Raw genomic sequence first — 26,649 nt, 5'->3', positions numbered from 1 at the left:
GACGAGATGCACCCAGGCGGGAAGGGCAGCTGGCAGCAGGGGCCACCCAGGGTCCTGCCCCGGTCAGGCTTCTCTTCCAGTGACCCGTGGTTAGAGCAGCCTTGCCCGCAGTACCCGGCAGAGCATCAGTCCTGGGAAATGCTCAGCCACAAATGGAGCTTCGCGGCCCTACACCCGCCTCTGCGTCAGCCCCAGAGTGGACTGGCTTAGGCCAGCAGGAAGGGAACCTGTTTGGCTACATCCAACTCAGTGAAGTCCCCTTTGCATTCCCCAGCTAATGACTTCTTGTGGAATTAGTGTGCTGAGAGACACAGTTTGGCAAACACTAGCGCAGGGAAAGAGCACTAAACCGAAAGTCAGGAAACAGGGCTTCTCGGCCTGATTGAGCCATCGTCACCCGGAGCTTGGCCTCTGCAGCTCCTGCTGGGAAAGTGATTGGCTGCTCTACACTGGTCAGTGGACCTTAGGATTTTGCGCTGTTGAAGATGAGGCGGGGGCCTCAGGGAGGGCATGAGTGGCCCCCCGTGAGCTGCTTCCTTTCTCTCTCTCTCCTGGCCCTGTTAGTGACATGAAGCAGTCCTGGGTCCCTCTCATCCTCAGAAACTTGCTTACCCCATACTGGGGCTCAGTGATAGGTCTGTCATGTGTGACAGGCTTTGGGGGCCGGCCCAAGGGACCCAGTCCTGCTAGTGTCATTTGTCTCTGGGGCGGAGGGGGACTCTCACTCCCAATCTGCCATTTGCCTGGGTGGAGCATTTGTGGGTCAGATATTTAGAAATCGAAATGCCCCCTAGACCCTACCACCCCCTTCATCTCCTGCAGCCCCAGCTTAAGTGTAAGAGGGAGCCCCTTGAAGGATGTAACCAGAGGGCTGGAGCTGGACACTCAGGCCTCCTGGGTCACTGTTCAAAGCCCTTTGGCTCCCATGGAAGGTGGGCTGGATGTGCTGGCGTGAGGCGGCCCCTAAGCTCCTAGCAGACCCCCGGTTACAAGGCCTGGAGGAAGCCAGCACTGCGTGTCTGTCGGGACCTCCTCTGCAGCTGAGGAGGTGGCGGGTTGGAGTAGGCTTTCTAGGCAGCATAATACATGGCCATTCACCACCCCAGACCCACAAGGCTCAAGAAAAGAGAGCAGAGCAGTGGGCATAGCTCATTAAACCCCACTTTCCTTGTGACCCACAGGGGTGTCGTTTTTCACCTGCTTTCATTTTCTGGCCAACCTGATTTGTATCCCTTCCCTGGCCAACAGTCCTGGGCCTGGCCCCCAGCACCTTCCCCCTGCTTTCTCCCTCTGAGGTTCACGCTCAGCTGCATGCACTCAAGGCCCATTGCCTCTGGATCCCCAGCCAGCCCCTGGTTCAGTTCGGCGCCCTCTGAGATGCCCCTCGCATGGCCAGGTTTCGCCTCTGCCTCCATGTACAAGTTCTGAGACCCGGCTTAGTGATTCTGGCTGCAAAGCGGACAGGGTGTGAAGTGCCCTATGAACACAGCTCCCAGCAGCTGTCTTTGGATGCTGCCCTCCTTGGCCGACCGCTTTCACTGCCTGGGCTTCGGCAGTGGGAGCTGGCAGCGCGGCAGGGGAGGGGCAGGCTCTGATGTAGTGGACACTCTTTGGCACAGTGTGGCGCTGCCTGCCAAGCTGGGATGCCGCCCCCATGGAGAGGCAAGTGGGCCCAGGGGGAAGTCAAAAGACCTTTCACCCTTCCCAGCCAGACTCAGCGTCGTCATCTCAAGAAGTCCAAAAGCACTACCCTCATGAGCACAGACAATGCCAGAGACCTTGGGGTCCCAGGGGACCCCTGTAACCAATCCACAGCTCAAAAATCATCTTCAGTTTTTACATCTAAACTGAGTCTTTTTGCCTTAGATGTGGTCATTTTCTTAGTAATGTTCTTGTAAGTAAAATTCTACTTATTAAACAGATATTTCTCGGATGTCTGTTATGTGCCAAGCATGCAGTCTTCATTAGATCAGTGCTTGTCAAACTTGAATGTGTGTTTGAATCACATGGGATTTTAGTTAAATAGAGGTTCTGATTCAAGAGGTCTGGGTAGAACCTGAGATGCTACATTTCTAACAAGCTCCCAGGCCATGCCCATGCTGCTGGCCCAGGGACCACACTTTGAGTACTAAGACATTGGATGGCTGATGGTTTTGTAGGTGGTGGGTCAAGTTCATAGACAGGCCAACTGAGGCACAGTCTTTTATTGATGTGATGTCAGAAGGGGGGATCCAGCCTGGGAATATTGAGTTCCAGCCACCAGGTTTTCTTTAGGGCATTGGTTCTCACCCTGGCTGTCCATTAGAATCTCACGGGGAGATGCTTTTATTGGGTTGGCCAGAAAGTTCGTTCGATTAGTGAATATGTTGTTCAATAAAGTTCTTGGTGAAGATGAAAAATGTGTCTCTTATTTTTATTTGAGACTGAATGAGCTTTTTGGCCAACCCAATAAAACATACCGGCCCAGGGGCTCCCCCCCAGACCAGTTGAATTAGATTCTCCAGGGATGGGCCTGGGCATACTTTTTTAAAGACCTTTCTGGCCGATTCTGTGGTGCTGCAGATTGAACACCACTGTTAGAAAGATACTCCAGAGATGCCCTGACTGTGCCACCACTGTCACTTATGAACCACTGTCACTTATGAACAGCCCTGCCTGTCACCCTGTGAATCAGCCAAGAAATGTGTACCAGGTACTGGACTCTTTGCTGAGTGATGTGAAGGATTCAGAGCCTGAGCTGGTGGGAGAACACCAAAGCAGGAGACGTCAGCCCCCGAGACACTCCCGTCACCTTGCCCGGCCTCGGCTTCCCCTCTGTGCAGTGAGAAGCTGGGCTGGACCATCTCAGGGGACCTTTCTCACATACCTCGCTGTCCTGACATTCCTCCTGGGAAGCCTCCACACTAACCGCGCCAGCCAGCTGAAGGCTGCCTCTCCTCTCCCGCCCGCCCCATTTCTCTCTGCTCTCAGCTCCGTTCCCCAGGTCCTTTTCCTTTTTCTTGGTCTCAGACATTTGTTGAAGCGCCTATCACATGTTTCAGGAAAAGGGCCTCACTCTCAATCCACGTTGCCAGGCTAGGCCACCAGTAAAGCTGAAGAGGTGATTCGTTTCCCTGCCCGACCTGCCTCACCCCACCTCGTCCCACCCGGCTCCCAGCTGCATGATTGCATGGTCCCGCACTCACGAGACTATGAGCATTGATGGATCCTGACTTCCAGGAGAACGTGGGCTGCCCATGGCCCCTGGGTTACAGAGGTCACCAAAACTCTGCCTTGATCCTCACCAAGGAACTGTGGTACGATGAGGGGAGGGGGCTCTGCTTTCACAGCGAGGTGAAGAATGAGCGTGCCTCTTTTTATGGGACCTTTGGAATGACAGGAATTGGAGGCCTGAGCCCCCTCCACCCAGCACTGCCCCGTCACCACCCTGGGCCTTCCAGTCCAGCTCAGGGAATGCTCCTTTGCTGAAATATGCTTGGGTAGTATAAGTTCAAGCCCTCTTCTGTTGAAATGTGTGTGCCCTGTTTAGCCAAGAGGTGTCTGCATCTGAGCTATGCAGAGCAAAGTATTATTAGAGCAGGCATCAGTGTGTCTGTAACTGAACCCAACTCTCCCTAGCAACCGTTGTCAACAACACATCTAACAGAAGGAGGCAATACCTTTTTTTGAAGAAAAAAAAAAAACAAAAAAACCCTCATCTCACCAAGTCGTAAACACAACAAGGCTGTTGGGATAAGACAACGCAATTCAGAATCTGGCATGTGACCAGGTTTCAAAATAAATTGCTGTCTGCCAGCACCTTCTAGAAGACAGCCTGACCTGGAGCTAGAAAATGGATAAACTCTCCAGAGTGTCTAGCTGGGTCACCCATTAAGCATCGTGTTTGGGGCTTTTGATACACAGAAACTCAATTGCTTGGTGAAGGGGCCCCATGGGGCCTCTGGGAGATCTCTGGGAGTGATTTTAACTGTGGGTTTTAGCCCCAGAAGGGGCACTCAAGATTTTCTGGTCTGGCTGCCCCATAAGTGAATCAAAATACAAGCTGCATCTTCAGGGCTTATGTGACCGATCACCCCACTTTTACCCCATTTCTGCTATCTCTGTCCCCGTCTTTGTCCCACATTTGCTGGCTTGGGCAAAGGGACTGGGCTGTTCCTCTAACTCAGCTCATAAAAAGGAACCTCGGTCTTCCCTGGTGGCACAGTGGTTAAGAATCCGCCTGCTAATGCAGGGGACAGGGGTTAGAGCCCTGGTCTGGGAAGATTCCACATGCCGCGGAGCAACTAAGCCCGTGCGCCACAACTACTGAGTCTGCACTCTAGAGCCCGCGCGCCACGGCTACTGAGCCCACATGCCACAGCTGCTGAAGCCTGCGCACCTAGAGCCCGTGCTCTGCAACAAGAGAAGCCGCTGCAATGAGAAGCCCGCACACCGCAACGAAGAGTAGCCCCCACTCGCCACAAATAGAGAAAGCCCGCAGAGCAACGAAGACGCAACACAGCCAAAAATAAAATAAATAAAAATAAATTTATTAAAAAAAAAAAAAGGAACCTCGTTCTTCCTGGTTATCTCAAGGTTCAGGAAAATCAAAAGTTGTTCCTCTTTACCCAAAATTTGGAGTTCCTAACCCCAGTCTTTTACTGAGGGAGGGAGGAGAGGAACAAACATTGATTCTTGGCGTTCTAACCAGCTCTGAGTTGTAAGTTCCTTGAGGGCAGGGATCCTGGCTGTGTGATCATCAGTCCCCAGCTCCTAGCATCATGACATGTACCCAGTAGGTGCTCAGCAAGTGCCTGAGGAAGGGAGGGATGGAGCCCTCAGTCTTAGGTACCAGAGCTCCCTGATGTGAGATGGGCTTCTCAGCTCTTCTGAGCACTTTCATGCGTGTGAATGTGGAGATTCTCTCTCCGAGGTGGGTTCCAGGGCAGGATCCATCCCCCACGTTTACAGATGAGGACGGTGGCTCAGCAAGGCTACAAAGTCATGGGGGTGGTCAGTCCAGCACCCCAAGCTCTTGGCTCCCTGGCCACCCCCCAAATAGAATATACCGGTCAGAAAGTTGGGAAAATCAGGAATCCTTCTCATGAAGCTATCAGTGGAGATTTCAAAATCCATCCTCCTATATGAGACTCCCACTGGGTTTCCAATGGTCTGAATCTCTGGGCTTTCCAGGCCAATAGAGAGCTGAGGGTGTCTGAGGAAACACCTCCACGGCTCCATCTGCTTTACGCAGATGAACCACACAGCTGTTCTTCCTGAGGCTGGCTCTCCCCTAGCACCCTCTCCCTTGGCCCAGAGCTCCGCCTTCACCCCTGCACGCCCACCACTGAGCCGATGTGCACTCCAGGCATGTAAACTAATTTTACTGTTGGCCCAAGCCAGGCATACCCAGGGATAGAAGCACATTGTTCTGTGCATTCCAGAGCCTGAGCAAAGCCCTGGGCTGTACCCACCCCGAGCTCCCCTCCACTGGTTGCTAGAAATCAAGAGGGAGAAAGCGGAGGACTAACAGGCAGTGCAAGCAACTCTCCCGTGGGCAGATTATGGAAGGTGATTTTGAAGACCCACAAAAGGTCTCTCTTTCTAAAAAATGTTGCCCCAATGGCACCCTGTGAGTTGTCGGTGCCCTGCAAGGGCCAGGCAGAGCTGGCACACACATTCCCCGACGGTGGGCGCCAGCAGGCTTGCCTACATGTCCTGTCACAAGAGCTTGACCTGCGTAGGAGTCTGTGGCAGGTACAGCTACCCCGCCGGGGACAGCGATGCCCGGCTGGTACCCACGCTCTTAGCCCACCGGACCCGAACCAGAGGCGAGGCCTGTGCCTCCTGCCAGACTTGTTGCCCACACTTGCTATGGAACGAGTGAATTTTACCTTCTTTCTTCTAATCCTGATGTCTTCCCCTCAACAAACATTTATTGAGCACCTGCTGTGTACCACACGCCGTGGCACAGCCCATGCATGTGTCACCTCTGTCGATTCTCCCTCCCATCTCGTCGTCCCCCAGTTTGTGCCGGCGGGGCACTGGCCCAAGTCTGAGAGGTTTATTCAAGGACCCAGCTGGAATGCCTCAAGTCAGGTTTTTCTGCCTTAGTGGGGGCACCGTGGCTTCCGAAAGTGCTAAATCTGAGGCCCCTTCTAGAACTTTGGAATGCCCCATGAGACAGAAGTAGCCTGTGACTCGAAAAGAAAAAAAAAAAGCATTTTGATTTTTTAATCTGAAAATAAGCAGAGGAAAGAAAATGTCAGTCCCAGAAGGAGCCCAGGACAGCGGCCTGCCAGTCAAGGTTTTCTTGTCTGAGGCTGTGTCCCCAGGTGTCTTGGGGGGCAAAGACTGTGTCTGAGAGATCTTTGTGTCCCCCACCAAGCCTGCCCATGACAGGTATTCAGCAAGCATCAGACGGCTGCTTCCAGGAGCTTCCGCCCACGGGGACAAAGGCGCGTTGGTGGGCAGGTGCTAGGACAGCAGAGGGACGCATGGTGTCCTGCTCCCTCCCATCTCTGGGCCGAGGAACTTACCCTGGTCAGGAATTATTTCACCATCACCCGTGTCCCTTGCCAGGCCGTGTCCTCTTCCCTGCACGCCCTCACCTCCCACCCCGTCTTCATTTTCCCTGCTAAATCCACTGATAGGACTTGGCCGGGCGCTCCCCTGTCTGAGGCTGCCACGCCGAGGCAGGCCCTGAAGATAAGTGGGTTATCGGAGAAGGCAGCTCGGGTGTCCCGGGCCCCAGAGGGTCACCCCTGGCTGGCTGGCAGCTCACCCCCAGCACCTCCTCCTCCCCTCTCCCCAGAGCCAGGCCAGCAGGAGACAACAGTTCCTTTCCCTCAGCTCAGCGAGTGGCCGGTCCCCAGCCGCCGCCGGGAATCTGAGCTATGCTAAGCCGCTCCAGATCACCACATCGCTGCCCTGCCCGGGCACGGCCGGCCCAGACAGGGCGCCTCTACCTGCTGCGGCTGCCGCTGGAAAGCTGGCACCGCCCAGGCCGATGGAAACAAATCTCCCTGCGGGTTATGTAACTGCTCACCGCCCTGTCCCTGGCTCCCTAGGGAGGCTCCCAGCCACCACAGAGGGAGAGCGGTGGCCCCTGGACAGGGAGGGGACACAGAGGGTCATTCTTTCAAAGAGATGCACATAGTCTTGAGTGATTGCCCAAGGTCCTTCTCTGGATCCAAGGTCCTCAGCGCCCCAAGGAGACTGGTGTTCCCTGTAAATGCTCGCTGAGCACGGAGGCCAGCTCAAGACACTAGCCCAGCAGAGAGAGAAAGGCTCATCAGGAGAGCTGGACTCGCAGGAGAGGTTAAGGGGAGAGGGCAGGGCGGTTTCATTGTTGGCTTGTTTGGCTTGGTTTTATTATTTGGCTTTTTTTTTTTTTTATTGTTGTAAGATATATGCAACATAAAATTTACCTGCTTAACCATTTTTAAGTGCATAACTCAGTGGCACCAAGTGCACCCACAGCATTGCACCACCACTCCCACCATCCACCCCCAGAGCCCTCTCATCTTCCCAGACAGAAGTCCTGTAGCCACCAAACAACAACTCCCCAGCCCCGCTATACCTCCTCTCTCCCTTCTTTTTCCGTGAGCTCTCGCGCGCCACGCTCTATGCATACCGCGTATAAGTGGAATCATACAGTTGTCCTTTTGTGTCTGGCTTATTTCATTTATCATCATGGTTTCTAGGTTCATTCATGTGGTAGCACGTCAGAATTTCCTTCCTTTTCACGGCTGGATAATGTTCCATTGTGTGGATAGACCATATTTTGTTTATCCGTTCATCCATCATGGATGGACACGTGGGTTGTTTCACCTTTGGGCTATTGTGAATGATGCCACCATGAACACACCACATACAAGTATCTGTTTTAGCGTCTGCTTTCAATTATTTTGGGTGTCTACCTAGAAGTAGAATTGCTGGATTATATGAAAACTCTGCGTATAACTTTTTAGGAACTGCCAAACTGTTTTCCAGAAGGTTGTTTTTGATGGGGAAATGTAATGAAACAAGATCCAAGTGCGGGACAGGGTCAGGGTGGAAGTGGAGAGTTGGAAGTCTGTAAGATCGAACAAAAGGATTTGGACTTTATGAAGTAGAACCAAGGAGCCATTGTTTGTTCTTGAGCTGTGGTGTCCTAAGATTAATTGAAAACCATAGAACAGTATAGACCTGAATGATCTATAGATTATCCATCAAACCCACTCATATTGTAGATGAGAGACTAGAGGCTCAGGAAGGTTATCAAAGCCCTGCTTTAGGCAGACGTGGGTGCTGCGTTATAGGCTGTCATGCTTGGAAATCTGTTACATAGAGGACCAGGGGTTTTAGTGACCACAGTTGTCTCTTTTGCAAAGAGAGCCTGCCCCTCCAAGATCCAAGCTGCGGTGGCACAGGCCTCATTCTCCACCTCCTCCCAGGACCTGCTCCCGGCCTTAGGTATGCGGAACAGTAGCATTTGGCCCACGATCCAGAGGCTGGAAGCTGGGGGTGCTGCCACAGGAACAGTGGGCGGACGTGGGAGATGTATTCCTCCACTTCTGTTCCCCTTCCTTCTGCAGGGGCCACAACAGTCTCCAAAAGCTGCAAGAGTAAGTCAGTGGGCATCTTTGAACTGAGGCTTCCCAGACAAGGGCACACAGCCTAGGTTTCAAAGCCGGCACTGAGCGCATGGCCTGCGGGCCACCTAGGGGGAGAATGAACGGGAATCACACCGTGTGCCCTCCCACCGCTGCCTCGATGCCCCCTCCACACTGCTGTGGGCACCTCGCCCCCTCCTTTCTCTGCCCATACCTATGTGCCTTGGCTGTGCATCCCAGTGATTTATGAGAAATCAGTGAGTGTGAGGGTGAGGCAAAGGGAGTTGGGGGATAGAAACTTTAAACAGCCAGCAAGAATGCCACACTTGTCTTTTTTTTTTTTTTTTTTTAATTTTTGGCTGCGTTGGGTCTTCGTTGCCGTGTGTGGGCTTTCTCTAGCTGCGGCGAGCGGGGGGCTACTCTTCGTTGCGGTGGGCGGGCTTCTCGTTGCAGTGGCTTCTCTTGTTGTGGAGCACGGGCTCTAGGCACGTGGACTCAGTAGTTGTGGCTCGCAGGCTCCAGAGCGCAGGCTTAGCAGTTGTGGCCCACGGGCTTAGTTGCTCCGTGGCATGTGGGATCTTCCCAGACCAGGGCTCGAACCCGTGTCCCCTGCACTGGCAGGTGCATTCTTAACCACTGCGCCACCAGGGAAGTCCCCAGCCACAGTTGTCTTAAACTCACTGCTTTCAGGGTGGCTGGGTTCCGTCTCCTCTAGATAAAGAAGAGATCGATTTAAACGGACAGAAGTCTTCCCAGCTCCCCTCCAGATGACCACTAAGAGGTCACCAGGCATCCCAGGTTGCAGAGTGTGATGCAGGGGTGCAGGTTGGGGTTCATCTGTGCCTCAGTTACTCCTCAGTCGACTGGCATCATGTGAACAATCCAAACCCAGTTATGCCCAGTTCCTAGTTTCTTCTTACTCTAGACCTTTCATATCTGGTGGCATGTCTGTCCAGGAGACATTGTGACCCTCGACCAGGAAGCAGGGGCTGGACTGTGTGGCCCCTTGAGGTCACCTTCCAGCCCAGGAGCTCTTGCTGCAGCCTGAGAACCATCAGCACAGGGAATCTGCCCTTGGAACCCAAAGTTCAGAATCAGGGCTCCCTGCGCACCCACAGGCCCTCCATCCCCTGCTGCTTCATGCCTGACATGCTGAGTCTCCAGGGAACAATGCCAGCCCCTTCCTGGCCCCACCTCCACCCCAGTTCAAGCCAGCAGTGCCAGGGAGAGGGTGGGCGGCCCCTTCGGGGGAGCAGGTTGTGACCTGCAGGGAATCAGCTTCACTTGACCCTTTGGTGACCTTCCAGAGCCCAGCTCACAGAGGGAGAAAAGCTTCAGGCCACTTAGAAACGTGGAGACAGGTATGCCCAGCCAAGAGCAGCCCACCCCTCCCCCCGGGATGGCCCCCCAGCCCTCCCCCTTGAGGAAGCCCCTCGCCCCCCAAATCATCCCACTCTTGACAGTGCCTAGCTAGGACCAGGCATATTCCAGAGACGTTGTACCACCATGTATGTGCGCAGCCAGACTATTTGCACCCAGAAGACTAAGCAGAGAGGGCTCGAGGGCCACCATGCTATCCTGTAGCGCCCCCGCCTTCAGCTCCGCCACTGAGCAGGGGGAGGAGCTTAGGTGGTATTCGGGGATGGCTGGGCGCCAGCTAAAGCTTAGGAATATCTATCTATAATTGGAGTAAGTGCATTCTTGAGCAGCTGCATGTCAATCGGAGCTCCACATACTGGACTCACACTTGCCATTGACCCCGTTAGATGACAGTCATTGCATTACTCTGAGTGTTGAAAAAAGCCTGATTAGAATAGTATCTCGCGGGGTTGGACGCAGAGTCACCTGGAATTCAGCCTGCAGGCCCCAGAGACTTGCTCTTAATGACGTCCTGCTGTGTTGCATAAGAAATCATTGACAAAGCACAGAGTCCAACATCTACCCCCTAACCCTGGTTCTGGCACGTCAGCTGGTGACTTTGGGCAGACCTCACAGTCTGGCTGCCCTCCACTTACTCTTCCATTAAATGGGGGTAATAATACCTGTCCCCTACACCTGCTTATTCTACAGACATAACAATTGTTAAAATCCACTGAAATACATATCATTTGGTCTGTGTCCTCTTAAGGCCCCTCCCCCAAGAGGAATTTCTGAATTTCATATAAACATATTTTTCCTTTTACCTTTGATGAATCCCATTCATTCAAGGTTCCTAGGAGAGGCCCCACACAGACCTTCCACAAGCCCAGGGGCCCCCAAGTCATGCTAGGGTTTGGGGTTTCGATGCAGCACTATGGCTAGCCCTGGGATCCGGCCACAAGGAAAGCTCTCACAGGGGACCTGGAACTGGTGTTGAGGCCCTCTGGGTGCCCTGTGCTCAGCACTGTTAAATCCCAGTAAAGCAGGGGCCACTTGCCTCTACCAGATATTTAGAGGCCTACTGGAGGGCCAAGGCCAGCTAAACCAGAGAGCGGTTTAGGCAAGTCGGAGGAGGGGGCAAACCCTTTAAGTACTGGCATCTGGGGAAGGCTTCCAGGAGGAGGCAGCATGAAAGAAGAGGCAGGATTTGGGTGGACAGAGGAAAATAGGAGGAAGGAGCCAATTTAGCAAAGGCTTATGGGTGGGAGGAGCCGGGGGGCAGGGGGGCACAATTGTGCAGACAGCGTGGTGGGATGAGATCGGTGTACACGCCAGCCTGGCCGAGGGTGTCCAGGCAGCAGCAGGGGGCTCTGCAAGTGTCAGCAAGCCCTGGTGTAAAGCTGCCCGGCCAGGCCATGACCCCAGGTCACAGTCACCACTGTGGCCCATTCATTTGCTGGCACTTGCTTCTCACCATTGCAGGCCAAGGTTGTTTTAATCCAGAACTAAAACTTCTACCTTAAGATTAGGGAGCTCCCTGCCAGCACTGGGCCTCGGTCAGTCTTGGGCAGGAGGCAGGGAGGGCCACCGCCTCTGGGGCCCAGTCCAACCTGCTGGCGGGCTCCAGACACCAGGGTTTCACTGAGACAGGTAGTATGGGGCCTGGCATTCAAGGCCGAGAGACCCTCCCTTTCCTGACCAGTTCAGCGCTTCGTGGGAGAGGGCAGGTCCCAGGTGCCCACCTCGAGTGACCCACTCAGCCCCTCTTTATGGATCAGCTGCCCCCAAGAGCCATGTGGAGATGGGTGCCCTCCACACACAGCCTGCAGTGCCGGTGCTGTCATAGGGCCCCTTCCTCCAGCAGAAGCCGTACAGCCTGCAGGGAACCAGAAGCAGGGCTACATGGGGTGCCTGGGGCTGGGCAGATCCACAAAGCAACCTCCGCTGCACAAGCCCCATCCCTCCTCCCCCAGCACATTTTTTCTGGCCTGCCTCAAGGGGTACGGCAGGAGACAGGAAGTCTGAAGCCAGCATCTTGCCTGGCCCTGGGCCTCAGTGTCCTCATGTGGTCCAGGGGCGTGGTCAGTCTCCCCACCGGGCAGCAAGGCTCACGGCTCCTCCTGTTCTGCTCCCGCAGTCCCTCGGGCGCCTTGGGCTTGTGAAGGTTGTGTGCATGTGGGTCAAGGATGGAGAGAGCCTGGGAAACATTTGAGGGCTGACTAGGGGCAGGAAGAGAAGATGGGGCGCTGCTCAGAAGTAGGGGACTCGAAGGGGCAGTGCAGGAGGCGCCTGGGCTGCAGCATTCCAGGCTCCTGCCCCAGCCCTGCCTTTCCCTAGCCGAGTGACCGCAGGCCAGTCCTTCCACCCTTCTGGTGGCTTCCTTGCCCATAAAATAAGGGGGGGTAGAAGAAGTGACTTCATAGGTCCCTTTCAGCTCTTTGTTATTCTAAAGCAGACATGCGGGGCATACAGACAGTGCCTGTTAATTGCCCACTGCTGTTGGTGGGTTGACCAGTGAAGAGCAGACGCTCCCTGCCTGGAGGGGGTCTGCAGTCCTGGCCACTCCGGCGCCCCCCCCCCCCTCCTGGTTGGGTGTCTGGAGTCAGTGGCCACCTGGCCGGCTGAGCAGCCTGCAGGGGGCGCCAGTGTGCAAGGGTGGCCTCACCTGCCTGCAGGCCCCTCCCAGTCCAACCCAGCATCTTGGCCTCCTGTGCTTTGTCCCACAGAGAAGATGTAAGCCATCTGATGGTGACTCTTCTACAAAGCCACCCACCAGTGTTGCAGTTTCCAGCCCCTGTGGGCCCCCATCCCTGAGACCAGAAACCTCTGGCTTGGGGTCCTTTCCAGACCTCCAGGACAGGCCAGCATAGTGTCTGAAGGTTCCTGTCAGGTGTCTGGCTGAGAGCTCTGTTTCAGCCGGGCAGTCACTTTGCAGGCATTTATTGTGCACCGGCTGTGTGCAGACACTGTGCACCCTAAGTACCCATTAGACTTTTGCGAGGTGGGCATTATTAGTCCCATTCTACACATAGGTAAAGAAAGCGCCAGAAACACACCTGAAGTCATACAGCCAGTCAGGGACAGAAGCGGAACTGGACCCCAGTCCCCTGGTGCCCTGTGCCCTCCTCAGAACCTGCTGCTGCCTGAGTGCCTCTGTTGGCCAGAAGGGTATTTGTACTGGGGGTGGGGCAGGGCCAGGTAGAAGGTAATAGGCAGGTGGTGGGGAAACAAGATAAGAAGATGCCTTTTAGATGACTTGATCAGAGTATCCTCCCCCGCAGAGTGAACAGTAGCTGGGTAATCTCCCCATTGTCATCTTATGGCTGAAAGCATCTGGAGACAGTTTCCAGGCCAGAGCTCCGTGGGTACTTGGGGTCTGCTGCTCCCCGCCTGTCACGGTGGGGCCAGGGGGCAGGGGTGTCCCTCTCCACCAGGCTGTCCCAGCCGGCCTCGCTGTCTCCTCTGTGGCCATCCCACCTACTGGTTTCCAGCCCATCACCCTCATAATTCATGAGAAAAGGCGAAGAGAACTCAATTCGGTTTGATTTGCTCCACTTGGCGGCCCCAGGGGCTGGAGCCTGAAGCTCTGGGTTACGATGGCTCCTGGTGAGTGGGCGCCGCTGGTGCCCTGGGCACGTGGGCATCTGTGAGCGCCCCTCTGTTCGCAGCCCCGTGGTCTGGGGCAGCTTGAATCTCCTATGACAGGTCCCAGCCGCGGGAGCCCGAGTTAGCGGATCGTGTCTCACATGAGGCTTCGCACCTCCACCACCTCTCTAGACCAGAGGAAGGGGTGGTGACACTTTTAACTGGTCCCTTCCTCACTGCTCACCAAGCCCAAGAGATCAGGACATCAGGCTTGCAAAGTAAAAAGGAAGAAGAGAGAGAGAGCGCACGCCTACATGCTGTCTTGTGTCTAAAGCTCTAAATTATTAAGTGAGGACCCTGGGGTGTGAGCCGGGGGCAGACGGGTTGCTCAATCCCGAAGGAGCCCTTCTAAGGTTTCCCCGGCACCCAGCCCAGAGTGTCACCCCGGAGAAGGAGCCACGCTGTGAAAAGGCTTCTTTGACGCTGCTGCCATGCCTGGTCTTTTTTTTTTTTTTTAAACTCCCCCCCTCTCCCGTACAACTTGATTTATGATGACCCCTATGCATTTCAGCAGCTGCGGCTTCATTTCAGAATCGGGTTAAGTAGCCCAGGGTTCAAAACGGAAAAGGTCAGAAGGGGGGCTGCAGGAAGGCGAGCCACACTTAATACAGCGCGTTCCCTCCCATGCGTGCCTCTGCAGACTGGGGTTCACGTGCATCCTCTCCCTGCAAACGTGGTGCCGCCATACACACACCGTGGCGCCTCTGCCTGATAAAAGGGAAGTTCAAAAACATGGTAGGTTGGCACACTGCACCAGCTCCCCCATGCTTCCTCTCCCTCCAGCCCCGACAGAAGAGGCAGCCCTCTTGAGAGCTGGTCGGAATGAGAGCTGTACAGGGGCAAGCGACTATAGAGCCCCCTCTGTGTACCTAGGGGGCAGAGTGCTGAGGTGGGGCTTGAGGGACAGGAGTGCAGGTAGGCTCGAGCCCCTTCTGTCCCTTCCCTCTGTCCCCAGCCCCCGCTCTGTCATCCCACCCTTTCTGGCTAGCACAGCTTTCTGGTACTCAAACCAGACAATCGAGGTTTGTGGAGACCCCCATCCCTGCCTTCGAGGAGCCTCTGGCTTTGCGAGCCCCCTGCTTGTTGTCAGGCTCCCAACTGACCCCAAAGGGCTTGCTTGCAACAGTTTGTTCTCTGGACTTCGTGTTTTCCCCGTCTGCTGTACCCTCCCAGCGCCTCCTGGCTCCGGCCCCAGCGCCAGCCCCTGTCTGTCCCTGCAAACACAAGTCAGCTGTGTGTGCAGACAAAGCCATGCGTCGCAGTGGGGGCCGGGCCTGCAGAAGGGACATTTCCAGGGAACTCTGGGGGCGGCGGCTGGGAGGGCAGAGGCGACTGTCTGATAGCAGGGACTCGGCGTCACCGTCTAGGGGACTTGGCCGGGCCCCAGGGGCCAGTGGCTATGGGTGGTGACTGGGGGAGACAGCCAGGCTGGAAGAAATCTGCTGTGTGAGAAGTGTAGGAAACGGGCTGGAGAGGAGAGATAACAGCCCCTGCTCTGTGTGTCTGTGCGCGTCTGCGTCTGCCGGCGAGGGTGGCTGGAGCCAGGCGGTCTGAGGCCATATCTAGGGAGATTTTTGTCCTGGGTTGTGAAAGTGACCTATGGAGCCAGCAGCAGGGTTCAGGGCCTGGGAGAGAAGACATGTGGCCCTGCCCTCCCCTCCCCCTTGTCTTATGTTCCTGTCAATGTTCCTCCGTGTTCCCTCTTGCCAAAGAGCAGGAAGGGGGGAGGGGGGTGGCAAGAGGGAACATTCTTCAGGCAGTGCAAATGGTTAAGGCCTGGGTTTCAGTCTCGATTGTATCAGTAATTTGACATATGAACTTGGATACATCCCCTAATATCTCTGGCTCTCAGTCTTGTTGGCTGTAAAATGGGGATTATTTATATCTGCCTTGCACATTGCTCAGGGTGGTCGGAAATCTCTTATGAAATAAGGACGTGAAAATAGTTTGTGAACTGCAAAGTGCCACATAAACGAAAGCAGTTGTGATGATTAGACTGGTTTGTGAATGCCGGGGCTGCTGAAGAAAGGCCGGGGCTAGAGGAACCTGGCGGGGAGCAGCAGGGAGGAGGGGGGTCATGGGGGAGTTGGGGACAGTGGTAGGTCATAGCCCCGCCAAGAGTGGGCCCTGCGGGAACTGGACCCGGGGCAGGGCAGGAAGGGAGGCGGCAGAGGCTGTCTGCGGGTGTGGGGCTTGGTCGCAGGTTTGCCAAGTAGAAGGTGGCCTGGGTTGGGCACCCACTTCTCCCAGGAGACAGGAAGGCTTACCCATCAGGGGCTCCGGGCACTTGCCTGGCGTGGAGGCTGAAGTCCAACAGAGCACAGAGGAACAAGGGGGAACTCTGCTTTCCTTTCCGAACCCCCACTGCCCAAGACAGCCAGGTCACTCTGTCCCCTCACCCCCTCCCCATCCTGACCTGGAAATCAGCCGTCTCTGGTGTGGAAAGTGCGAGAAGGAGCTGGCAGGGCTGACGGGGCTGCTAGGCTGAGAGAAGCTGAGCTATTTAAAGCGCGCAGCGAGCACCCGGGGGGCATGAGCACCACCCACCCCCAAGGCCCTCTCGGCATTCAGCTTTTCGTTCCTTGGCTGGATCCCAGGCCCTCGGGGCACCCACAGGGCCACAGGTCAGATGCCAGGGGCTCTGGGTAGCTGCAGGCGGCAGCTCCTGGGGCTGGCATGGGAGGGCGGCTCCCCTTCGCCTCGGGCTTGGGTTCCCTCCTGGGGCCTCCAGGCTGAGTTGGCGGGGCCACACAGACTCCTTGGCTCCCTGTGCCTTACAAACGGGGCCGGGGACGCATGGGGAGCTTAGAGGAGGAATGCCCGGCGCCTGGGGCCCAGGGCAGCTGCCGTACCCCTCCTCCACTGGCTACCACGCTGCCCGATTTGGGGAACCAGAGCCAGCTGGGGCAGGATTGGGAAGTGGGGAGCTTTGCTGGGTACATGCTTCTCCCCTGCCCGGGCCCGCCTTCCCAGCACACCCCAGATTACAAAGGGTTTTCTCCTTTTTCCCCAGTTGACGTTCACCTGTCCCGTGTCCTAACCCATTAATGAGTCATGCACTCACTGTGCTGCCCTCCTTGCCCAGGTCTAAAAGGCCACTCAGTGCCTCGGCCCGGAAGAGGGAGTGGAAGGAGGCCTGTTAGATACGAGTACCAGCTGGGAGAGCCTTAACTGAGCGGTTCCTGGGTGCCAGGCCTCAAACCAAAGCTGGTCTACACCACAGGCTGCAGCAGCGTGCTTCATGTATGGCGTGATTTGAACAGCTGCCAACGGCCCTGTCCGGGAAGGACTGGCCATTATTCTGAGACTGCATCCTTCCTACTATCTTGGCATTAAAATTGTCCTCTCTTTTATGAAATGATGGATGAAACTTTTTTAAAAACATCCTTAACAAAATAAAACACTGGCAACCCTCAAATTTCACAGGTCCAAGAAATCCTGGAGCCCAGGCCCAGGGCCCTGGTTGGTATCCAAAACAGCACAGTTCACCTGGGTACCCGGCTGTCGCCAGGCCTGGGGAGCGGGGCCAGGGCACTCCCGAACCTGGGGCTGCGGGTCTCAGCCCAACACTAACTGGTGGCTTCACAGCTTGGGTCTCCAGCCCAGCCCAGCCTTCCCGCTCTGTTCTCTTGGCTGGAGATGCTTCCTCCCACTCGATGGGAATTCAGTGTCCCAGCTGCCAGCCCGCCACAGGCTGCCTGCAGCCGAGCGCAGGACGTTGACCCCTGCCCTCTTGAACGTTGACCTTAGTCACCAGGGCAGCACACACTCCCAGCTGCCTGACCCCCACTTGCTCCCGTGCGCCGGCTCGCATGCTCTCTCTCTTATGCACCCTCTGTGCGTCTTACATAGCTCCATGTGCGGACTGATCGGTGGCCTTTTCCACACCAGGGAGGCATTCATTTATTAGCTGAGCATCTGCTACATGCCAGGCAGCGTGCTAGTGGAAAAATGGGAGAGACCCTCTGCCGCCATTGGGTTCCTCCTAATCTGACGGGCGCCGCGCACAGATAAACCAGGAACTGCCAACCAGCGTGCTGAGTGCTGTACTAGAGGCCTGAGCGGCTGGGGAAGGAAGAATGCGCGGGCGGGGGGCACTGGAGGCTGGCGCCCAGAGGAAGGGGCACTCAGTGGCTGGGTGGGAGCTTCCAGATGAACAAGTGTGTGTAGAGGGACATTTTCTAGGCAAACAGACGAGCATGAGTAAAGTAAAAAGCAGGAGAGAATCGTGTGCAAGGAAACCAGAGGTGGTGTTATCGGAGGGAAGTGCGCACTGGGGACGAGGGGGCTTGGAAGATAAGAAGCAAGAAAGAGGGACTCGGCATGTGTCCCTCAGGAGCCTGCAGGGACCTGCTTTGTTTAACATGCATCAGCCCAGAGAGCACAGGGTGCTTGGGCAGAGCAAGCATGCATATGTGCGTGTGTGTGTGTGTGTGTGTGTGTGTACAAATTCTCACATACATGCTCTCACATACATCGTCCTCACTCTCAGAAGTGCTCGCCTCCAATTTCTCCCATCCTTCCTGATCACCAAACCCCAAAGAGACCAGCCCTCAGCCCTCAGCCATTCGCTGCACTTGTGAGCATCAGGTTTTCCACACTGGGTCGCTTTGCCTTCAGTTCCTTGCTTCTGGCAAAACCAGACCTTGGGGTGGATTTCTTTTCTCTTTTCTTTCCTTCTTCGCTGCCTCCTTCCTCCCTTCTTTCCTCCCTCCCTCCCTTCCTTCCTCTCTCCTTTTCCTCCCTCCCTCTCTTTCTTTTATTAAACCTCACAGAAATGCAGGAAGAGCTCATAGATTATTGATATTTCTCATTCTTGTGGGGCTCCAAACCTGAACTCAGCTATGGCTGCTTTAAGTAACTACAAAATTAGGAAAATAATTTACAAAAAGCAGAAGCTGACTTGGGATGCCCTTTCATGAAGTGGTCTAGGTGGTCCTGATGCACCCTGAAGCCCCTCCACTGCTGCCCGCACTCTGGGGGGGCTCCTGGCACCTCCAGGCGGGGAGGGGGGAGGATTTCCCCCCGTGCACACATCCACCACCTGCAGAAACCCGTCCCCCCGCAGATAGTTCACGGTCCTCTGAAATGGACAAGGAGCCTGGCCCAATCATCAGGTCATCAAGGAGAGTAAAAGGCTTTCAAAAGCGAGCATCCCCAAAAACCAAACTCAGGGGGAGGAACTGGGGGGGTTCTGAAGAGACTGCCTGGGACTCACAACCAGGCTGTGGTTCATTGGCTTTGCCATGAACTAGCTGTGATCTCGGTGTCCGCATCAGGGGCAGCTGCCCTTTACCAAGTTTCTACCGTGTACCTTGGCCACACCTGGGAGCTCTGGACATGCCAGGGCCCAGGCCGCACCCCTGACCAATTGAATCACCATCTCTGGGGGGCGGGGCCTGAGCACCAGCATTGTTCAGCTTTCCCCCGGTGAGTCCACCTTGCAGTCAAGCTTGAGAACCATAGCCCCAGGCATCTCACTTAGAAGTTATGGGTTAAGATCATTCTCACAGCAACCCTGCCAGGTTTTATGAATGAAGAAGCTGAGGCTCAGAGAGTTTGAATAGCTTATTCATGATCTTTGAAGTTCTCCCTTGTTCTAAAGCCTGTTCCTCCTTTGCAGGACTGGATATACCTGTGCAAAACCACACAGCATGGGAGGGTGGGGGGAGGAAATGAGAGGGTGAGTGAGCAAGTTGATGTAGGCTGGAGAGAAGGGGAGTTTCTGGTGTTTGGGAGGGGCTGCAAGCCTAAGGTCTCTCTCCAGCCCCCCTCAAGGGGCAGAATTGACCCCCGATACTGGGGACTGGAGGGCCATCTGGCTCTGCTTGAACCTAATACTTGAGCAGATACTTACAGGGCCTCCTGGGCCCAGCAGTGAGTATCGTAAGAGCCTAGCTAGACCCAGGAGCTATGTTCCTGCCTCAGTTCAAATCCCAGCTCCAGAGCTCACGGGCCAGGCGACTTTGGACAAGGGACCTGATCGTTTTCTCTCTGTGTCCTCATCTGCATGATGGGGATGATGGTAGAGTCATTATGAGAATTAAATGAGGCACTGCATGTAAGGATTTAAAGCAGTGCCTGGCATATAGTAAACACTCAATAAATCCCAGATATGCTAAGGATTACTGCCGTCATTATGCAGTTTTCCAGTGCTGAGCAGAAACTAGAGGGACGTGGGCCTGAATCAGTGCAAGGTGCCATCCTAAGTCAGTGTTTCTCCTTTGACCTTACCTACTCTTAGCTAGAAGATCAGAATTCCTGGGGCAGAGAGTCCAAGCCTGGAACGCTGAAGGGAGAGGAAGGACCCAGCCCAGCTGTCTTCCCTCCTCGGCCTCACCCCAAACCAGCCCAAGGGGCCTTTCCTCCTCTCTCCACCATGATCATTGCCACCTCCACCTCACAACCGCTGACTCTATAAAAGCCTTCTTCTGGGGGCAGGGGGTGAACTGGATGACCTGGAGTCCCTTTCCTCCCCGCACTGCAGTAAATCTCCCTTCTTGTACCCTGTCAGTCTGTGTCCTGCTGGCGACCATAGCCCATCCATATGGTTCAGCCAGCAGCCTGGGAGGGGCCCTGGAGATGGGACTTTGTCTGGGGGGCCTCCAGACCATTGAGGCAGAGGCGGGGCTGGGGTCAGGATAACAGCAGGGCTTTTCACTGGCTCTCTGGCAGCAGCTGTGAGGGGTGCAAGAGACAGATGCTTGAGATCTGCCCCCACCCCGGTCCTTACTGTTTGTGAGGGGTGGGCAGAGGAGGGGGGCCCAGCGGGCATGGACTGTGGCCACATCGGTTCACATCTTAAGTATCAAAAGGAAGGAAGGAAAGGAGAGAAGGGGCCCATATCTCTCAGAAAAGCAAAACTGTGAGGCTTTTCCCAGGTCATTATCTATCTACAGGGTGGTTTTATACTTGGGGCTGTGCAGCCTAACTCCAGCCCTTAGATGCCTCCACTCAAGGGGCCTTAAACACAGCTGCCCCCAAACCAGGTGTGGCAACAAGAGATCATGATAAGCCCCTCGGTTCTCCTCTCCTCTCCTGGTTGAGTTCTCTCCCTCCTGGGAAGGAAGAAGGGGCGGGGGGGGGGGGGGGGCGGGGGGGGGGTGTCTGTGTGTGTGCGCATGTATGCATGCACATGCGTGTGTGTGTATGTGTGTTCACGCTTGTGTGTGTGTGTGTGTGTTGCCACGTTACGCATTCCATCTCCCAGGCAGCATGCGTCTGGCTGCACGCTGTCTGGCTGTCTGCTTTTCTTCCAAAGGACGGTTTGCAGTTTAGATGAAGGACTCCCGCTATAAATGGTATTTCCTCTGTCCCCACCCCCGCTCCCTCCACCGTCTCCCACTCCCCACACGCTGCCCTGGAGGGGATTGGCAAAGCAGAAAGGTTGGGGAAGCTGAGGGCTGGGAGGCCCGGCTTGCATGCTTTGGGATATCTGTCTTGATCACCTCTCCTGAAGGGGAGGATCTCAGCAGGAGGTGAGGGGAGAGCCAGACGCTGCTGCGCATGACATCCTGCTCTGGGAAAGCAGCTTCTTGGACCTTGAGCCAGGAGTTCCCCCTTTGCAAAATCTCCAAGTGATAACACCCACAGGGGACAACTGGATGCCTGACCCTCTGACCTTTACGTTGGGGAGGAGAAACCTGAGTTCTTGGGTTTTTTTTTAATATAAATTTATTTATTTATTTATTTTTGGCTGTGTTGGGTCTTCGTTGCTGCACGCGGGCTTTAGTTGCGGCGAGCTGGGGCTACTCTTCCTTGCCGTGCACAGGCTTCTCAATGCGGTGGCTTCTCTTGTTGTGGAGCACGGGCTCTAGGCATGCAGGCTCAATAGTTTTGGCTCACGGGCTCTAGAGCGCAGGCTCAGTAGTTGTGGCGCACGGGCTTAGTTGCTCCACAGCTTGTGGGATCTTCCCGGACAAGGGCTTGAACCCATGTCCCCTGCATTGGCAGGTGGATTCTTAACCACTGCACCACCAGGGAAGTCCGGTTTGTTTTTTTTAAATATTTATTTATTTATGGCTGCGTTGGGTCTTTGTTGCTGCCCGGGCTTTCTCTAGTTGTGGTGAGCCAGGGCTGCTCTTCGTTGCGGTGCGCGGGCTTCTCATTGCAGTGGCTTCTCTTGTTGCAGAGCACGGGCTTTAGGCGTGTGGACTCAGTAGTTGTGGCACACGGGCTCATTAGTTGTTTCTCACAGACTCTAGAGCTCAGGCTCAGTAGTTGTGGCTCACGGGCTTAGTTGCTCTGCGGCAGGTGAGATCTTCCCGGACCAGGGCTCGAACCCGTGTCCCCTACATTGGCAGGTGGATTCTTAACCACTGCACCACCAGGGAAGTCCCAAACCTGAGGTTTTAACTTTTGTCTCTTTCCAGGAGGAAGGTCAGAAAGGTTTGGAACCTGCTCAGTTACCAGGGCACCCTGACTTTGGGGACAGAGCCTCATTCTGAGGACCTCATGTATAAAGCACATTTCTGCCCCCTGAGGAGGGACAGACACCAAGGCTTCAGCCAGGACTCAGGATGCTGAGTTCTAGGTCCTGCTCTGCCCCATACTCTTAAGAAGAGTGAGTGAGCTGTCACTCCTCCCTGGCCTCAGTGTCCTTGCCTGTAAATCAACGTCAGTGCCAGTAGTAAGTCCTGGGACCGTGTTCCTCCCATTTTCCTGAGCATCTCAGGACCACACCTGGAGCACTTTTGCCCTGCCTGCCTGCACACCTGCCCTTCCGTGACCACATTGCCAGGAAGAATTCATGGAGCTGAAGGACGTCCGGGGGAGCAATGGAAACAGCCAGAAAGTACAACGATAGCCTTTGTAGATAAGATTCCTGAGTCTGGGAGAGGCAGAGATGTGACTGCAATAGGGAGAGAATATAGACCTCATCACCATCACCATAAATCCCGGAACAGAGAGACTCAGGGGTCGCCCTTGGACAGGTCATTATAGGAAAATTAAAAGGAAACACTTGTTCTGTTGCACAGGATGGAGATGAACTCATCATTTCCCAGGAGGTGCAGGCCCAAAGTGGACACGCCTGCTAGGAAGGCTGAGATAAATGCAAGTATGATGACTTCAGGATAGGCCACGAAGGATCCTAGATAGTGATGCCAAAAGAGCCCCCTGCCCACCCTCTCACAGTAGGCCCCTCAGCCTGGGAGACCCTGGGCAGACTCAGGAGGGCATGCGCTGTGCTGAGCATGGCAGAGGTGGCAGAGAGTGGGTGTGTGCATGCGGGGGTGGGTGGGGTGCTTCTGGGCTGCAGACCCTCGTCCTCCCGCAGCAGAGTCACGTGGACCTTCCCTCCATTACTTCTGCAGCCCCCTCCTTAGCAGGGAGTACTGAACCAGTGAGAAGCCCCAGATCATTTTCTTTGGGTTTGGAGATATATTCACTGGTTTTTATTTTCTTATAATGTGGTAGGTGATAGCGTGGAGTAGGGAGTCCAGCAGGCCTGGGTTCAAATCCCAACTCTCCTTTACTAGTTGTCTGATCTTGGATGAATTTCTGAATCTCTTTAAGCCTCAATTTCCTTGCTGGTAAAGTGGGGATAATAATAATACTACTCCATAGGGTCCCTGGGGGATTAAATGAGGTAATATATGCAAAGGGCTTAGTATAGTACTGACCCTCAGTACCTGCTCATAACGCTGGCAGTGATTCATCTGGATTTTGCTTGGGGTGATGCCGAAAAGTCATCCTCTGTGCACCGGTGCCGAGTTGAATCTCAGAGTTTTGGGTGAAGTAGAAAAGAATAGCTTTATTGCTTTGCCAGGCAAAGGAGGACACAGCAGGCTAATGCCCTCAAAACTGTGTGTCTCAGGCTGGGGGGATTTGGTGAGGAGTTTTATAACAATGGTTCAAGGGCAGGGATGCTGATAAGGATCAGGGTGTGTGCAGGGCTGGCATTCCTTTAATCTGGGCTCTGGTGGTCTTCTGATGAGCTTTTCTGGTTCTTGAGGTTATCAAAACTGTGACCTTCTCTCTGGAATGAAGGATGCTTCATCAAGTCATCAATGTCTTCCATTTGTTGGGGGTTTTAGTTCTGTAGAAGAGCTCAAAGATATTGTTATATGTATCCCTTCAGGTGGAACCAGGACCCCGCCCCAAAGCTACACTATTGTTTCTTGACTGCTCTTCCCTTGTCTCTGCATCCCCTCCCTTCCCTGATTAGCAACTGTTTGAACCTGCCCTTTGGAACTCAGGGAAGGTCATGGAGGCTGGAGTCTGTTCCCTACAAACAAGAAATGGGGAACACAGAAGGGCTTCCATGCCCAGAAGTCCCACAGGGTCCTGCTTGGATTCAGGGGTAATAGTGAAAAGAATTTGTGTTTCCATTCAATTTATCTCATGTGCACTAATACCACGGGTCTAGCCCCATGTGCAGGACTGTGGAGATACAATCAAATATAAATCAGGGACGTACCATGTTCATGGATTGAAAGGCTCAGTATTGTTAAAATGTCAGTTCTTCCCAAATTGATCTATAGATTCAACACAGTCCCAATCAAAATCCCAGCAGGCTTTTTAGTAGAAACTGACAGGCTGATTCCAAAATGTACCTGGAATCACAAAGAACCTGAAATATCCAAAGAGGTCTTGAGAAAGACGAACAACACTGGAAGTATAGATCAAGGACTGATTTTTGCTGTCAAGAAGCTTAAAGCTCTGTTGGGAAGACTAGACATAGTGAGAGACCCAGTAGACTGTAGGGCAGTGTTTGAGTGTAGATGCTAGAGCCTGACCCCTGGGCTTCCAATGTCAGCTTTGCCACTACAAGCTCATGACCTTGGGCAGGATACTTTTATCCTCTCTGTGGCCTAGATTTCTCTTCTGTTAAATGCGGATAATGACAGTGCCACTGCCATGGGGCTGTTGTAAGGTTAACCGCAATCTACTGATAAGGTACATTCCACCAACAGAACACCAAGATCTGTCTTGTTGCTTGGGTTGAGTTAAACCTCCTAATCTGGTAGGGAAAATAAGACACATATACCCATGGCTGTATCTGGTGAGAGCCCTGAGACTGGGACCCTCAGTGATGCTCCAGGGGATTCAGAGGGCAAGAAAGTCTTCAGCTGGGTTGGCAGCAGGCCATGCAATGACAAAGCAGAACTGGGTGTAGTTCGCATCTGTGAAACTCCTTCAGTGCCCAGGGCTGTCTCCTAGATGTCTGGGAGGGGACAGAAATGGAATGAAGGCAGTTCCTGCCCCAAGGGTCTCATGGTCCTGTGGAAGAGGTGAGCCTTGAAGGATGAGCCACCTTTCCCAAGGATGAAAGGCTGAAGCTAAGGACCTGAGGCCTGGGAGTCCAGCCCCTCCCTTTCCGAGACCCAGACTGGGGAAGTAGCTTGCCCAGGGTCACTTGGCCAGAAGTTAAATATAGAGGAAGTTTCAAGCCGACGGGGACAGTGAACAAAGATCTCATGGCAAGGGGGAACTGCGAAGGTGTTGCTCATGGCCTTAGGGGTAGAAAGCTGCTTCTGGAACGTTCCTGAGTTCAAGGGGGTTGTTGTGGGGAAGGGACGACCCACAGGCTTGAGTCACCAAGGGGCAGGCTGCCAAGTCCCACAGGACACCCCGCAGAGCCCTTTGGCCTGGGCCCAGCTGAGCGACCCCCTCCCCACCCCCCCCCATACATGCACCCCACCAGGTCTGGAGACGTTTCCTGAAAGACTGAGAAAGCTCCGGGAGCTGGAGGGGCGGCCTCAGCCGCCAGGGGCCGGGGCCAGCTCTCTCCAGAGAGGCAGACATGCCGGGGAGGACGTGACCGGCAGCTCTCTTTCTCCAAGGCCAGGGATTTCAGAGGAATGCAGCCAACTCTGGCTCTGAAGTTCTCACTCCAGACCCCGCCCGGCGGGAGCCCAGGGCGCCTCCAGTCGCCACCCTGGAAGTCAGAGAGGCACGTCACAGGCCCCGTCTGTGTGGGGGAACACGTCCTCCCGGTGGCTCGGTGGGCCAGCCCACCTCCTGGTGTCCCCAGTGTCCCTTCTCCTGCCAGCCCACCTCCTGGTGTCCCCAGTGTCCCTTCTCCTGCCACAGGGCCTGAGGCTTCCCGATCTCTGTTCCCCTGTGTCCCCATACCTGTCTACCTGCACACACCATCGGCCCAGGAGAGCCTTGGCTACCGGAGCAGGCCTCCCAGGAATGTCACGTCTCTGAGGTCACGAGCAGACGTGGGGAGGAAGGGGAGCATTGTGCAAACCCTTTACAATGGCTCAAGCCAAGAGAGCGGGTGACAGCGAGCTGTCTTCAGGTAACTCTAAAGCTTTCTGCCTCGCCAGCCGATCAGACTGTGAGAGCCACGCTCTGGACCGATAAGGAAGCTGAGGCCAGAGAGGGGTGAGGAGGTGCCGAAGGCCATATACCGAGAGGCAGAGCTGGGTCTGGGATCTAGGTCTGAGGCCAGTGCTCTTTCAAGCTATTTTTGCGGTTTCGTTTCATTTCCTTCTGTAGGAGAAACACAAGTTCTGGACAAACGGTCAGAGCCACAGTCAGAGCCACTGGAGACCCAGAGAGAAGAGGAGAGTGGCCAGGTCCCAGAGTCAGGCTCCCTACCCACCCCACCCCTATGCTAGGTGGAAACTGCCCCCTCCCAGCCCCGCCCTGAGGGTCTCCTCTTCTGTAAAACAAAGAGTTGCAGACAGGAATGTGCTGTGGCTCACCCAGATCGCCCGAGGACAAGCACTTGAATCCCGGCATCTTCCCATCCTCTCCGAAGCCTGTCACTGAATTCACTGTAGCTTTTATTGTTGTGGCTTTGTTTTCCTTGAGCTGCTCTGTTGAGTGTCTTCCCCGGGTCCAGTTGACCCTGTTTGTATTCCATCCACTTTTCCAGATTTCCTGGAATCCTCTCTCCTTGGAGCCTGATCTACGCCCTCCCTGGGCACTTGGCTTTTGCTATCTGGCGTTCTTAGCTTCATTTCGTGGGTCTGCTCCTGTCCCTCTAACAAAAGTTTAGGCAACTTCATTCGTAAAACATTTGATGAATATTTATTAAGGGCCTACTGTGTACCAGGCACTGGGCTGGGCCCTGGGTTCTGGTGGGATTCAGTGATGAACAAAACAGTCCATA

General features: G+C 54.7%; 1 protein-coding gene across 13 annotated transcripts in view; it reads left to right on the top strand.

The window, feature by feature from the left end:
• The window catches only part of CTIF (cap binding complex dependent translation initiation factor), a 302,947-nt gene that overhangs the window by 212,435 nt on the left and 63,863 nt on the right, over positions 1-26,649 (top strand). Inside the window, exon 10 of one of the 13 annotated variants that reach the window (XM_082354574.1) lies at positions 1,620-1,922. The exons of 11 other annotated variants lie outside the window; for them this stretch is intronic. In XM_082354574.1, the coding sequence (XP_082210700.1) occupies positions 1,620-1,898 (279 nt within the window). In that variant the 3' untranslated portion in view covers positions 1,899-1,922. One more of the 13 variants, XM_082354576.1, reaches the window with a different exon arrangement.

This window comes from Balaenoptera borealis (assembly GCF_965194805.1).
Source record: "Balaenoptera borealis genome assembly, chromosome: 14".
Classification (NCBI taxonomy): Eukaryota; Metazoa; Chordata; class Mammalia; order Artiodactyla; family Balaenopteridae; genus Balaenoptera; species Balaenoptera borealis.
This window is presented reverse-complemented; position numbering and strand designations above follow the sequence as displayed.